This window comes from Kwoniella dendrophila, chromosome 1, assembly GCF_036810415.1.
Source record: "Kwoniella dendrophila CBS 6074 chromosome 1, complete sequence".
Classification (NCBI taxonomy): Eukaryota; Fungi; Basidiomycota; class Tremellomycetes; order Tremellales; family Cryptococcaceae; genus Kwoniella; species Kwoniella dendrophila.
Window position 1 is genome coordinate 3,355,004 of NC_089476.1, and position 15,540 is coordinate 3,370,543.

Genomic DNA, 15,540 nt, shown 5'->3' on the forward strand with positions numbered 1-15,540 from the left:
CTTTGTTACGACTTTGAGAAACTCAATATACATGTACATATGGAAGAACCCATGTGTAAGAGGGGTATTGCACACGATGATGTCTGTATAATCCTTTCTCCACGGTCTACCAACTGTACATCCTTCCTTTTTATCCACTATACATATATCACGCTTTCATTGTTCATCCGATCACACTACCACTCCTTTCGCCAATCAGTGAGTGAGCAGTCTACAACAGTATGTGGCGTCTGCAGTGGACAAAATCATCGCTCCTTTGTTATTTTCCCATCCATGCCACTGTAAAACCTGATTTCCACCACTGTACAGATAGGTCCTTAGTGATACTGTATGTGAATCAGAGAAAAGTCTTACAACGGGTCCGATTTTTTCCATCATCCTGTGCATAATGCATTACACACCACTACTACTGTCATGTCAATCACCATTCGAAAGGTGTAATATCATAAAATTCTTTTTGCAATTTCAATTGATCGGTATTCCAATTTCTCGTACAAGCAGGACAACTTGTCGAGCCATATATGCCATGTTGAGTTTGCCATTGAACTGCACAGCTTATACAGAACACTGTTAAGCGCGATGATTTGACAAGGTTAGCTCAAATATGAGCTAGATCATATGGAAATGTAAATCGAGTTACAACTTATAATCATCCAGCGTGAAAAACAAGAAAAAATCATACGAAGAAACTCACTTGTACCACAATGTTCTTGATCACATATCCAAAGACTCAAAACACCTTGTTGACCACCTTTATGTTCATTTTCAGCTTGATGAAGTAGATCAAAGATTTCTTCTCCACAAAGTAAACATTCAGACTTCATGTCAAATTTCATAGATTGTTTCGGTTCATCGTTCTGCTTGAGATCCCTAATACAGTTTAAATTTGCTGACATCTCTGAGTTGCTGGTTGACGACACCTTATTGGACATATTGGTCAGTTGGCATCTATCAATATCAAAGCAAGATTCTGGATCTTTTACCTAACAGAGAGAAACCTGATACTGATCCAAGAGCTGCTGTACATATTTTCTAATCTCTACGAGACTCAAACAAGTTCATCACAGTTATACCTTTCGTGTTATTTTCTATTCAAGAAACTCGGTATTTTGAGCTGACATCATAAGAAGTTTTGACGTACAGCTTACGAATCGTAGGTAGCTACAATGACGTTGTATGCAGTACGTATCACAGACAATTTGTTGATGTTTCGGTTTCTCTTCTTCAGATTAATAATGATCACGATCGCTCAAGCTTCTTTATTAAGTAGTTCCCAAAAACAGAAGAAAAAAAAAATACATCTGCTACTTCCTACTTAAGTACGACACCATAGAATAATCACTTGTCACAGAATGTAAGTAGGTAATATAAAAGAGTGAAACACGCTTCTCACGGTAGAATATCGACGTTTGCACAGATCTTAACTGTAGAGTAGCATTATATCGTGCTTCTTAATACATATATAGTAGTGCCAACATACGAGATTCTGTCCAGCTTATACTTTCTGAAGAAATATAAGCTTCTTATGACGACTTAAAAGAAAGAAAGAAAGTGAACGAGAAGGCTAAGCCAGCCACGAACAGAACATCTCGAAACGTCAAAAGTTAGATTTATCAGCATATCTAAGTGAAATAGTAGAACCAGATCGTCATACAGTGACCACGGAGTAGAAGAGGGAGGGTGTAGTATCTGGGATTTTCAAATCACAAAGACTCGGAGGGTGATTAGCCTCCTTTGCAACAACACATATACTGTATAAAGTTTTTACTTTTGAGGGTTTGGTTTCAAAAAGCTACCTCAGACCCAACCTTGAATTCTCCACTCTTAGAGCCAATCCTTGTTAGCAAGAACACAAAGCTTATTAGACTGTATAACAATCTGTGGCGAATTGACTGAAAGAATGTCCTTTGATACAGATACAGAACGGTTACTTGCTCAACTACAACTTAACGATGATGATATAAGAGATATTTTGGATGAAGAAAGAGATACAAAAGACGATGAGGAAGATAATCTTTCAGAATGTGTTATTTGTAAAGAAGATTTATTCGATATTTTAGAAAACGCTCAAACTAAAAATAAAGGTGGTATTGAAGGTAATTTAAGTTTATGGGTATGTGAATTGCAAAATTGTGGTGCTTGTAAGTGAGATATTTTTGGAGAGTAGTACTCGTACAGTATGCTATGTATGAAGTATTAACTTTTCCGTGTCTGTTTCTCATCCAATTAGTATTTTGCATTGACTGCGTTACAAAGTGGTCAAATGAACAAACCGCCACCGCTTGTCCGGCATGCACAAGGGAGTGGGATATGACACGGTTCAATTCTCAAAAAGATTGTTATGAATTGATGGAATTTGAATGGAATAATCACAAAATCTAGTATGTACCTCAGAGCTCAGTTGACAAACACAAATAGTTAACAATGCGTTGTAATTGACTTCGCTCAATATGTACATAAATAATGTCAATCACCGCTGCGCACTCAGTCCGTATATTTAGTAAATCAAATCAAAACAAACTTAATTCACAAACATACATCTCTGATATACGATATACATCGGTTGATCATGTATTGACACAACAATCCTTAAGCATGATGGTTAACTCATCGATCCGCTTGCCTCTCCATCGCAATATCCTCTCACCCTTTCTTCCCTACCTTGTTCTTTTTTTACCATATTTACCTTCAGCGGCAGCTTCATCTCTTTTCCTTTTCAAACCTTCTTTTTTAAATCTTTCTCTTCTTTCTTCTTTTAATTTATCTTGTTTCTTTTCATCAACTATACCAATTTTTTTACGATATTCTTTTCTTCTTTCTTCTTGTTTTTCTTTTCTTCTTGATATTTTATCTTTCTTTAAAGATTGAATTTGTTGTAATAATGAAACAGCTTTTTTATCTTCTTCAGATAAAATTACTGCTCTCGATTGTAAATATGTTTGTTTCTTTTGTGGTGCTAAATTTTTGGTTTTACTTGCATAAGGTAATGAAGCTTCTAATTTTTTAGGTACTTTTAATGTATTAAATCTTCTTGTCGTTCTTTCAATTGGCTATAAAATAGATAAACATTAAGATTAGCATTTAGGTATATACGTTTTTGTCAAATTGTTTATGATAAGTTTTTTAATAAGGTCAAAAACTTTTAGACTAACCTTATAAGCCGAATTAATATCTAATGGAGTCTTTATACCTTCATCTCGTCTAATTTGACCAGTTAATCTCATACCTTGCCATTCTTCTGAATCGGCTAAAAGTAAAGAGCAAACTGGATTATACAATTTCTTAGGTTCAATCGAATACCAAGCTCGAAGGAAAACGATATCTACAATAGTGCGTAAGACATTTTTAGTAATCTGCATATGCGTAATTGTATATCGAAAACAACTTACCTCTCATCAAGATCTTATCTTCAAAAGTAGCTCTAAAAGCGCCATCAGGTTTACCTTGAGCTTTTTTAACTTGACCTCTAATACCAGATACAGTTTTAATATTTGCACCTTCAAATTTAGCTACTTCTAAAGCAGAATTAAACATATCTTTAATAAAAGCAGTATTTTTAAAAATCTTATAAGGTACACCAGTTAATTTCAATTTTTTAACAATTTTTGTTGATCTATCAATATCTAAAACAACACCTGTTGCTGAAATTCTAAATCCACTTGCACCTTCAGATAAAGAATTGAAACAACAGAAACCTGTATTTGGTTGAGAAACTGGTCCATAGAATGTTGCATAACAATGCATATGTTCTGGTGTATATTTTAAAAATCTATTTCTAATTGAATGATCATCTAAATGATATATCGGTAATGATTGAAACCTTCTCCATCCTAAAGAAAATATTATTGGATTATTAGTTTTTAATGTTCGAGTAAACCATCTATGTCTCTTAATTCTAACTGTTATATAACCAAATCTTTCTTCTGCAGCTAATAATCCACCAACAATGATTGGAATTTTAGGATTAAAATGTTCTACTAATTCACAAGGAACATCATTGATTTCTAATCGGACATACATTCCTGATCTATAACCTTCAATTTGTGCTCTTGTATCAATATCTAATCCTTCAAATTCATCTTCATTTAGTTGTTTTTGTTTAGCCATTTCTGATTTTTGTTGATCGTAGAAGTCCATTTTACCACCTTCTTCATCTGAATCATCATCGTATTGTTCATCAAATTTAGCTTTTAATGCTGCTTGCTTTTTAGCTGCTGCTTGTGCTCTGGCAGATTCGTGATCAGAAGCAGAAGGTTTAACTCCAACATAAGGTACACCATCACCTTGTTCATCATCACCACCATTATCAGAACCATCTTCAATATCTTCAAAGCCCTCGCCATCCTCTTCATAAGGGTTACCTTCTGCATCTACCTCACCAATAGGTCCGGAGATGAACATTTCCCTGATTGAATCTAACATCTCTTCATCATCCCATCTTGTCTTCAAGGCTTCTAAATCTACCGGTACTTTCAATTGATCACCCTCGTCTCCTTTGTTTTCCTCTCGAGAAACCTGGAATAAGTCATCTTGAGCCATCCGTGAGGATTCAGCATCAGCTGATGAAGGTCTAGTTTTACCAGCGCCAATTTCTGCAGGTGATAATTCAGACCCGTAAATCAATGACATGAGATCTCTTCGTCTTCCCATTCTCTCAGCAAAAGATGTAGCAGCTTTATCAGAGAGATTCTTCTTCCATTGGGGTACATCTTCATCCTCATCTGATCCATCTTCGATGTCGTCATTTTCTTCGTCATCAAAATCTTCATCTTCAATATTGACAATTTTACCTTCTTGCTGGAAACCAGTAGCGAATTCTAAATCGTCGTTTTCAGAATCTGATTCAGCATATCTGACATCGCCTTCCTGATCAGATTCTTCGTTGAGACCATCAACAATTCCTTCTCCATCGACATCTTCATAGTCCTCTTCGTCCTCATCACTACCATATTCCTCTTCATCATCGTCGTCGTCGTCCGTTCCTCCCAGCATAGGTCCACCTGATCTTGGTGCAGCAGCTCTTCTAACTCTTTGTTGGGTATGTTCAAGTGGAGCAGTCGAGTGACCAAACAATCGAATCTCAGAGTTTTGAATTCCATCGGCAAACGTTTTGTTGGCATCTTGTAAATCCATTACCATCTTTTCACCTTCACCTTGAGGAGCTGGTAAAAGGGTCAGATATCAGTATACTTGGCTTATCGTAAGTCTGTTATGTATTGCTTCACTCACCATCGCCACCTTTTGAGAAACTTCCCGGTACGTTGATATAAACAGCATCTTTATCGTACATTACACCACCAACGTCACTCATCGGAGCATGGATTAATTTAGCTTTTTCACCCATTTTTCTTCTCCTTTCAGATTCCAATGTTGGCAAAGGACAAGGATCTGATAATCTTTCTACAGATTTGACTTCTAAATCACCTGCACCAGGTATATGTATTTTTGCATTTCTAGGTGGTAAATTTGGACCTCTTAAATAACCATATAAAGTTATTGTTCTATCCAATTTTTTATTTTCCTGTATAAGTTGTCTTGATGTCATATCTTGTAATCTATCAATTAATAAATATGGATGTTGATTTCTGAATACTAAAGGTCTAAATTTCATTACAGAAATAAATCTTGATAATAAATTAATTTCTGTATCAGGATATCTACCATTTAAAACTCCACTTAAAGAAAATAATTTTGCACCTTGATAAATTTCTGTCCAAAATCGATGTTTTAATCTTTTTTTAGTATCTTTTAATGTTGATGCTTTTTTAATTAAATCTAAATGTGTTAATAATCCAATTACTTTTGGAAAACCATGTGATTGAAGTATATTCAAGAATTCAAACGTTTCCTAAACATCGCGGGCCAGAAATCAAGCTATCTTTAGTTAATTCCATATACGAGATTGCGATTACACTTACCATTTCAAATCCAAAACTACCATCAATCATTAACAGGACCAAATCAACTACTTTACCTAAATCAATCATTGAATTCAAATCATTTCCACATTCAATAAAAGTTATTCTTCTTGTTTTACCTGAAACTACAGTTATAGGACCTTGAGGTGAATTTAAATTATGTTTTGTAAATCTTCGAACTAATGATCTTAATAATGTTGATTTACCTACACCAGGTGGACCGACTATACCAACTATGATTGGTGGTGGAGGTAATTTACCTTCATCCATTCCTTGACCTTTGGCTGAAGTAACTTTTCTTTCTTCAGGATTACGATTCACTAATGGTACATGTAATCTCTTTTGATCCTTTTCTGCTGTTCTTCTAGCTGCTCTATCTGCAGCTCTGAAAGATGTGTTCGTGAAGGCCTTCAGATGTTGGGAAATCTCATCAGCATATATTCGTCAAACTTCAATACCTGCTTGACGGCAAGCTTTCAACCCATTCATTGTACCGTCACGATATCAACTCACCTTGGGATTGAATCCCTTGCCGCCTGATCTATCCACACCTTTGGCAGCATCTTTCTTAGCATGCTTTGTACCTGCAGAAGGCTTATGATGTACTTTATGTGATTGTTCCATCTTGCTCTTTCACCTCTTATGAGCAATTAGATTATGATTTTGCACTTGCAGAAGAAATATGCAAATTGCATGATATTTTCGAAATTATCTTGTAGCCTGAACCGATTTTATATTTACATTTATTATTTCAGAAATTCACGAACAAGTTGACTTATCACGTGATCCCACCGTTCACGTGGTCAGATAACTAAGAGTTAAATGAGGGGAATATACATATTTGTTGCCCAGCAGAAATAAAGGACGTGTTACAGCGGCAATTACCTACTCTTTCTTGGCCATCTCATACATAGCTTTAAGCTTCTTCGTAACAAACATTTCCAAGGTCAAGTCAAGATCAAACCAAGACGTAAGAACCAGATACTACCTCCACTCGGCAGGTCCACTTTGTCCAATTGTCCTGTCCATACTGGTTTATAGATCAGATTGTATCGATCAAGTGTTGATCTAATAAAGATGGTAACTCCGTCTACACCAAAAATACAACCTATAAAATTAAAATTATCACTAGGATCAAAATTATCAAATCCTGCTCCTTTACCTTCTACATCAATCCCAACACCTACGCCTACGCCTACAATAAAATTAACGACTGGTAAAAAGGGAAAAGGAAAAGACAAACTCATACAACAAGATGATTTACCTCCTTCGACACCATCAAACACGGAACAAGAGGAAGGAGGAAAGAAGAAGAAGAAAATCAAGTCAAAGGTATCTAACGCTGAGGATACACCCGTAAATGAGCAGAATAACAACCAAGAAATTTCCCTGAATGATGAAAACGACAATAAAGCTGGTCCATCAAAAATAATTATACCAAATCCTTCTTCATTATTACATCAACAACCGGATGAAGAACAGATTGAACAAGAAACAGAACACCCAGCTATCAGTGTTGCTGCCGTACCGATGACACCCACTCCAGCCAACAAAAGTAAACCTTCTCGACCTACTACGTCAAAGAGAAATACAACGGGAACTAAATCAACACCTAGAACGTCTAAATCTTCCTCTTCGGCTAAGTCTAGATCAACAGGTATAGGAAGATCAAGTAAACCATCTGCCATTCCATCTAGACTATTGTCTGAAACAGCTACATCAGTATCTACACCGACTAAATCCTTTATACCATTATCAGAAACTACTACAACTTTCGAAACTCCTACTGCTACCACTACGGCGGCGAACAGTATAACGCATGACTCTTCTGAGGCTACTTCCCCTGATCCGCTTTCATTACCTTTAAGTCCGTCAGCATATAATGGCGATTCAATCGGTGTAGGAACACCACAAAATGATGTCACAGGTTACGAAGATACACCTCAAAGTGGAAGAGGGAGGACAGGTGGTAGATGGATGAGAATCAAGAGACCTCTGAAGGAACTGTTGAACAAGATTCTGGTAGAGATGAGGAGGAAAGACGATGTAAGTTAAATATAGGTTATGAAGGGGTATGTGCTGACATCATCTTGGTTTTATCAAGTACGCCCTATTCGAAGAACCTGGTTAGTTGCCTACTCTCAAAGTCATCGTGATAAGAAGTAATGACTAATATATTGTGTATATATAGTTGATCTTGAAGCATTCCCAGATTATCTGGATATTATCGGAGGAGAAGACAAGATGATGGACATGGGTACCATGCAAAGTAAGGTGGATAACGGAGAATATACGAGTGTCGAACAGCTCGAGGTGAATTAGCTGTGATAGTCAAACCTAAACGTTGTTAGCTAATATTTGATTTGGCCAGGTCGATCTTCGAATGCTTGTGGAAGCCGCTCAAAAGTTCAATCCTCCTGGAACAGTACCGTATAATTCAGCAGGAAGAGTACTTACTATTGGATTGAAACACGTTGAACGATCCAAACCTTTAGTGCTTACACCTTCCCCCTCACCTACAAGGGAATCTGCTACACCTTTTGGCAGAGGTTTCTCAGTCTTCTCAGGCAGAGAAGGTACAGTAGGATTAGACGAATCATTGAGACGTGTTGAAGATCTACCGCCGACGTCCTATATACCTGAACAAATGTTGAATTTCCCTCCTAATTCTCTACAGGCGTTGGCCGTAGGATGGAATTTAAACGGAGGAAAGAGGATACATGCTAAAAGGGTAGTTAGGAGTCGTGAGAAATTCGGTGGAAAATGGCGGAATTGGGAAATCGATGGAGCAAGAGATTTAGCTGAAATGGATGATGTAGTCTCTCTATTAGATCAATGGAGAATACCATCTAAAGATGAATTAAGTAAATTTATAGATTGGAGGAGATTAAGGAAATCTGCAAACCAAGGACAAGGACAAGGGCAATGGTGGGAAAGTGACACATCGTTAAGCGGACCTACTACAATGGCTGGACAACCACCTACACCATTTACAGCTTATAATCCGAGAAGGGATAAAATTATAGAAAGAGAATTAGATCCTAAAGAATTTGGTTTAGATTCTGAAATTGTAGCTGAAATCAAGTATTTAAGGAAAACTTTGGGTCCTATATCAAATAAAGATTCAGACGATGAGATTTTGTCTGAGCATTTAAGACCCCTAAAACCGAAACCAAATTCGTTACGTCCTCAGCTACCTCCACCACCACCGAATCAACCTTCGACTTGGGTTGATATATACGAAAACCCTTATCCATTAAATAGAAATGCAAATGATTGGATAAGGGAAATGGTTACTGGTGATACGAGAGGAGAAGCTTATTTGAGTAGTATATCGAAATTTGTCGATGGAGCTATGAAAAGTGCTAAAGAAGTCTCGTCAACTTCAAATCGTCAGAACGTATTAAGCGATGAAGACATAAAAGTGAAGAATGATGAAGACTCGATTCCATTGGATGAATACGTATTCGAAAAATATCATGATGGATTAATATCTAAAAGATCAAAATCAAGAAAAATCGTATCAGGTATATATAAAGGATTATCTAAACCTTCTATCGATAAAAGATCAAGTTATATTAAAGATTTAATGTATAATTCATATAGTAAAATAGCATTAAATGAATTAACATCACCATTAAATCCAATGGATATTAAACCTTTATTAAGATTAGAAAATGATTTTTTACATCAAGGTGTAGGTGGTAAAAAATCTGGTTTAAATGGTATAAAAGATGGTTTAATTTGGACTGGTAAAGAAATTGAAAATTTAGATAAAAAATTGAGGGCCAAATTAGATGATGTAAAGAACAATCAATCTGAATATGAAAATAGATCCGTGAATTCCCTTATGGATAATATTGTTGAAGGATCAAAACGAAAAAGAGAAGAAGAAGAAGAAGACGATAATAATGATGATGATAATGATAATATAAAGAAAATCAAACTTGAATCTTCATCTAACCCATCTAATAAACAAGATCCAATTAAATCCCATCACGATAATAATATAGCTCAAAGCAAGGATGTGATCACTATCAATCCACATTCAGATCCACCTGATTCAGGAGATACAAAAGAATTACGTCAATTGAGATTAGAATTAGTTGCATTATCAAAATTTTATCCTTTACCTGCATTAAAAAAAATGAGATATTTCGAAGCTGCAAAATTATTACCTCCAAATGTAAGGAATTTAATGACAATTCCAGAAGATTTACAAATGTTAAATGCTCAAAAAGAAAAAGAAAGATTATTGAAAGAAAATATCAATAATAAACGTGATAAAGATGTTTCTAGTAGTAATAGCTATCAACATAATAGTAATAATAATAAAGGAAAGCTTGGGACAGCCAAGTAAACGATATAAATAGAGGACACGTCATTTTAGTGTAATATCTTTATAAAGTAATGATATAATGGCATTTCAAAATGTTGTATATCTGTATGTACTTTCTTTTATGTATGTACATCTAATAGCTATCAAACGGTATTGTATATGGACGCGCTGTCTCCACTTCAGGCAAAAGATTGGTCCCATAGCATTCTAATGGGAATTTGAATCGCGTAAAAACCATTGTCTTGTCAACAACCTTTTGAAGTTTAACAGCATCAAGACGTATTAAAAAGTGGCAGTCACAGAAACATAACTTACTGTATAACAATAAATTGCACGGATCCTCATAAGCATGAGTCAACCTTGATCAATCTACTAGCTATTCTCTTTTCATCCAGCACGGTCCCCTTGGATCCCTTTTATGCGGTAAATACCGATCAAAAAGTTGTGTAAACTTTGTTTGTATAATTACAATCAATCAATCAATCAAACACACATGCATGATGGGAGAGGATAACTACATAAATCCTGATTTTGGTTTTATTCCTTTTGTTTCCTCCATACTTGGCAATCAGAAGGTTTATTGTTATTTTGGAGCAAGATATATACAGTAAGGTCTTTTGCTCTGATCAGACTATATCATCTTGGAATATCAGAATATCAGATATACTGTCAAGTATAAGCGAACAAAATGGCTCGATCAAATAAGAAGAAAAGATCTCCTCCAACTTCACCACCATCAACACCTACTCCTGCTTCGAGACAAAACAATTCTTTGAATAAGTCGGATGTTCATGTCGATACTCCACATGTTAGAGTTACTCATGATTATTCACTTCGTTCACGGAGTAGCACCCATTTACTCAACCAGAAACAAGATGAAGATGAAACAAATGACGATGAGGATGAAGATAATGATGAAGATGATCAAGTGAGCGATACACCTTCTAAACATACAAGATCAAGATCAAATTCAAATTTACCAAAATCAAATCAAGATCTAGATCACCTAGAAGTCGATAATACGTCCAAATCAAAAGGAGCAATTTCAAGAATGAAGACGAAGAAGAAGAAGAGTTTCATCGTTGGAGTGATCATTCCTAAAAAATCATCAAATACATTATCTTCTTCAACGTCATCGTCTTCTGCTAGGACTGATAATACAAAATCCACACCAAATAAAAAATCGAAAACTCATTCACATGCTAAAGTAGTAAGTCCAAATTGGATCAAGGTAGATGTAGGCGACTATTCCACAACTGCAACTGGAATTTCAACATCTGCCATCAAAACTCAGTCTAATACCGGTAACTCAACGTCGTCAAGTGAACGTAAAGAATCTCAAAATACAACACGTAAAGAAGAGGGCATAAATCAAACTTGTAATGCTCAACCACCACCAACCGAAGAATTCGAAGCAGAATGTATAATTTGTTCAGAAGAATTATCAGAAATACTTGAAAATGCTATAAAACAAGGTAAAGGTGGTTTAGGTGGTGGTTTGTCTTTATGGTCTTGTGAATTAGGTGGATGTGGTGCTTGTGAGTAAACTAATTTGGAATTCGTTGCACTCTGTAATCAGCTTTTTCATTGACGTCTCTTATTTGGTCGGAAGCTGATGATGTATATAATCTGCGTACTCGTAGTATTCTGTATAGGCTGTGCGATGGATTGTATCGACAGATCGAAATCAAAATCCGAAAAACCAATTTGTCCAGCATGTACAAGAGAATGGAATACAACGGATATTCAAGAACAAGCTAAAGCTTATGATCCATCAAAATATACTATGACAAACCTACAGCCACAACAAACATTTAAAGTAGCCTCTGCTTCAGGTTCATCGACGAATACAATTGCGCAAAGACAGGACACGGCTCGCGTGGCAAGGGAACCTCACAGAACTCACATAATGCACAGAATGGACGATACACCGAGATTACCACCTATGAGTTTCGAAAATTTTGCTCCCACTATACCAATTGCACCTTCGAATGCATCCAACCCGACTCAACCTCAAAGAAACAATTCCATCGGAAGAGCAACATCATCGAACGATAATGACGGTTTCGTAAGGGTGGGTAATGGCATAAGAGGGAATCCCCATGCATCAGGCTCAAGCTCCACTGGTACAGCAGGATATAAAAGTAGAATTTCAGAAAGAAAGTTAACAAGTAGTAGAAATAGATATACAGTAGCTGATAGGTGGTCCTCGTTTTTCATATCGGATATCTACATTATCGATCTAGATACGTTGTTCTGAGGCTTCCTGCTTTATGGCTATTGTCACAAGTAATAACCAAGAAGGAAACTCTATACATTTGCATCTTCCACAAAGCAGATAAAATCAAATTGTATAGGTAACAACTTGTATTATAAATTGTTAATACCATTATACATGCAGAGTTGTTAGATTTCTTGGTAATCACTCACTTCATGTACATTGATATCAATTGTATGACCAAAAACATTTATGGTTTGACTGCAAGGGTACATTGTCACAGGAGATGACGAGGGTTGACTGGATTGTTGGATCAATCCGAAAATAGTCAAATGACATCAATCACATCAGTTGACTCGACTTGATTAATCCTCACACGTACGGTACAGTATTGCCATAATCACAAAGTCAAGAGGTTATTGAATTATAAAGGGAAATGATCCTTTTTTGCTTTACACTTTCCACCTAAAATACCAATCGAACGATATATCATCGATATCAAGGAGGTTATCAATTTTCACTTAATATAGAACCTAGTACAATATCTATACTGTACAGTATATAGAGTATACACGAAAAATCAAATCAGCCTGTAAGATTACAGTAGATACTTAGCATAAGAAAGGTATAAGAGAGCTTAAGGAAGGTATAACCCCTTACGACCAAACAAACCGCCTGAACCAGTACGGTGCTCGTACAGTACGAGTACAATACAGTATCAATCATCATGACAAGTCATAACCAATTTCTGGCAGTTGCTGAGACTGTTAAAGCTTATCAATCTCGACACAATATCAAAACAGATTACCAATCTCATCCGATTGGACTTCTTTCAGCCGCTCCTGCACAAATGCCTCTCAACAAGCAAATACAACTCCATGCTTTCAAATCAAATACAAAAGGAATTCCAATTCTTCATCAACCTCGAAACACTACAGCTCAGCCCTCGGTATCAGGTCACAAACGCAAAGCAGAAACTATCCCTCTTGAACACCTAACTACCCCTGGTCGTCCAGTAAGAGCACCAGCAGTAGGATTGAAAGCAGCTGTCAAACCTAATCAGCAAACGCAGATACATAAAGATGCATGGAGATCTAGAAGAGAAAAATACTATAAAGTCATACCCCCAAAACGTTTCCGGCGCATATTAGGAGAATCTTTCCTCTCTTATCAAGCAGAGAAAATAACATCTGCAATTGCACCAAATTTCAAGGATGGAAAAGAAGTTATTACGACTATCCCGAAGCAGATACCTATCAATAAAGGAAGAGCTGAAAGAGGTCTCGCCATTCGCAATACGAATTCGTCTAACATTACAGAAGAAGAAAAGAATGTATCAGAAGATGATGAAATCGTATTTATAGGAATTAAAAAAGCTAAAAAAGTTGAAAAGTCATTGATTAAGACTACACAGTATGATGCTATAAATCGATCCCTCGCAGCTCAAGCTGAAGATATGAACCACAAGAGGTCCAAACGCACTAAGATACTACGTCATGCTCGTATGGTGTCACGCGTACGTGAATTCCCCCCTTATATGTTCTCATTAGATATCATACTCTACGTGGAATATGATCATTGTACTGTCATCCCTTGTTCCACTTTACACTATCAAACATAAGGTATTTTGCTAATACGTATCAAATCTTTTTCTCTCGGAACAGATCATCGCCAATGAGCGACCCATTGAAGTCTAGCGACGTCCAAAACCCCCAAGCACAGAAAATACAAACTAAATTATGTTGGGATATTCTTAATGGTATTATCCCGAACATCAATTTGTAAATAATACCATGTAAAGCAGATCACCTTTTTCTGTAGAAAAGTAAAGTAAATATCATATATTGTTATTTCTTTTTCTCTTGATACGATTCTTTATTGAGAATGTAGAATAAAATCTCGAAAAGTTTTGGTAAGATTTATGTATCAAAGTATTCTGTAATTATGCGCTCGGACCTTTCTCCTTTCGATATCACTGAAAAAGATAGCTCACAACTGAACATAGGTAAGCGGAATATACATTAAACAGCCCATGATCTCGTTCATTCATCTTTTCGTTAAATCTTGTCAGTTCTCTTATATTCTTCATTTTACTTATGTTTACGCGATACCTACCATAAGCTTAGAATAGTGAAATTACCACTTGAGATACAGCACATCCTATACAGTATAACCTGTAATAACTCATCAAATCAAAATATATCTCTCGCTTCTTGAACTCCTCCACAAAATGCCAAATAACAGTCCTCTTAAACCTAAAGCAACACGTAAAGCCAAAACCAAAGCTAATAAGAAAATCGATAAGGCGATACCTAAAGAAAAGAAATATGCTAGACAACGTATTCAAGAAAAGAAGAAAGCTGAAATTGATAAGATCAATAAGGGATTGATGAAAGAACGGCTAGAAAGACAAGCTCGAGCAATATCATCTCCTTCATCTTCTTCATCCTCATCTTCATCTTATTCTTGGGAGACCTCATCATTTCTATTGGGAGATAAAGAGGAACCGAATCATAAACAGAAAGATGATGTATCTTTCGAATGTTTACTTTGTTTAGAAGATATTCAAGATATAATTGAAAAACAAAATGATAATAAAAGGGGTGGTATAGATGGTGGATTATCTTTATGGTGTTGTGATCAAAGAGATTGTGGTGCATGTGAGTTCAATATTTTTTTTTAATTATCGTTTCCTATCACACGAACAGTACAGCCAAACCAATTTATTTCTAATCAATCCGCCCTATCCATCTACTCTAATATTGCCTAGTCTGAGTTATGCGTTTGATAACATGCTAATTTCCGGAGTTGTAGTATTCTGTATATCTTGCGCTATTCAATATATAAAACCTCCTTTTCCTGGATTAATGGGTAAATCAACTTGTCCAGCATGTAGAAGACCCTGGGATATAAAAATTATAAAAAATCAAGCTAGAGCATTTGATCCTGAATTGTTACTTGAAGAACGAGGTTGATAGTTGATATGTTGGATGTGTGACTGATCGCAGGTCAAATTTACAATTGTATTATAAAGATTGAAAATCATCCAAGTGAATTATGAATTT

At 36.0% G+C, this 15,540-nt stretch overlaps 7 protein-coding genes across 7 annotated transcripts; 5 read left to right on the forward strand and 2 right to left on the reverse strand.

Annotated features, from left to right (window-relative positions):
- Nucleotides 1-421: 421 nt before the first annotated feature.
- Nucleotides 422-896, reverse strand: L201_001194 (uncharacterized protein; the record flags this gene model as incomplete). The annotated part of the gene is made up of 2 exons (XM_066216987.1): nt 422-567; nt 695-896. The coding sequence occupies 2 exons, from the start codon at nt 894-896 to the stop codon at nt 422-424; spliced, it is 348 nt and encodes a 115-aa protein (XP_066073084.1).
- Nucleotides 897-1,900: 1,004 nt separating this feature from the next.
- Nucleotides 1,901-2,382, forward strand: L201_001195 (uncharacterized protein; the record flags this gene model as incomplete). The annotated part of the gene is made up of 2 exons (XM_066216988.1): nt 1,901-2,141; nt 2,231-2,382. 2 exons carry the CDS (start codon nt 1,901-1,903, stop codon nt 2,380-2,382), a joined length of 393 nt encoding a protein of 130 aa, XP_066073085.1.
- A 275-nt stretch (nt 2,383-2,657) lies between these two features.
- On the reverse strand, nt 2,658-6,542 carry L201_001196 (uncharacterized protein; the record flags this gene model as incomplete). Its single annotated transcript, XM_066216989.1, has 6 exons — nt 2,658-3,050; nt 3,153-3,322; nt 3,390-5,162; nt 5,230-5,848; nt 5,919-6,326; nt 6,432-6,542. The coding sequence occupies 6 exons, from the start codon at nt 6,540-6,542 to the stop codon at nt 2,658-2,660; spliced, it is 3,474 nt and encodes a 1,157-aa protein (XP_066073086.1).
- Nucleotides 6,543-6,995: 453 nt separating this feature from the next.
- On the forward strand, nt 6,996-10,278 carry L201_001197 (uncharacterized protein; the record flags this gene model as incomplete). Its single annotated transcript, XM_066216990.1, has 4 exons — nt 6,996-7,964; nt 8,023-8,044; nt 8,110-8,231; nt 8,290-10,278. The coding sequence occupies 4 exons, from the start codon at nt 6,996-6,998 to the stop codon at nt 10,276-10,278; spliced, it is 3,102 nt and encodes a 1,033-aa protein (XP_066073087.1).
- Nucleotides 10,279-10,945: 667 nt separating this feature from the next.
- Nucleotides 10,946-12,517, forward strand: L201_001198 (uncharacterized protein; the record flags this gene model as incomplete). The annotated part of the gene is made up of 2 exons (XM_066216991.1): nt 10,946-11,795; nt 11,901-12,517. The coding sequence occupies 2 exons, from the start codon at nt 10,946-10,948 to the stop codon at nt 12,515-12,517; spliced, it is 1,467 nt and encodes a 488-aa protein (XP_066073088.1).
- A 685-nt stretch (nt 12,518-13,202) lies between these two features.
- On the forward strand, nt 13,203-14,172 carry L201_001199 (uncharacterized protein; the record flags this gene model as incomplete). The annotated part of the gene is made up of 2 exons (XM_066216992.1): nt 13,203-13,991; nt 14,140-14,172. The coding sequence occupies 2 exons, from the start codon at nt 13,203-13,205 to the stop codon at nt 14,170-14,172; spliced, it is 822 nt and encodes a 273-aa protein (XP_066073089.1).
- A 533-nt stretch (nt 14,173-14,705) lies between these two features.
- On the forward strand, nt 14,706-15,450 carry L201_001200 (uncharacterized protein; the record flags this gene model as incomplete). The annotated part of the gene is made up of 2 exons (XM_066216993.1): nt 14,706-15,135; nt 15,290-15,450. The coding sequence occupies 2 exons, from the start codon at nt 14,706-14,708 to the stop codon at nt 15,448-15,450; spliced, it is 591 nt and encodes a 196-aa protein (XP_066073090.1).
- Between the last annotated feature and the right edge of the window lie 90 nt (nt 15,451-15,540).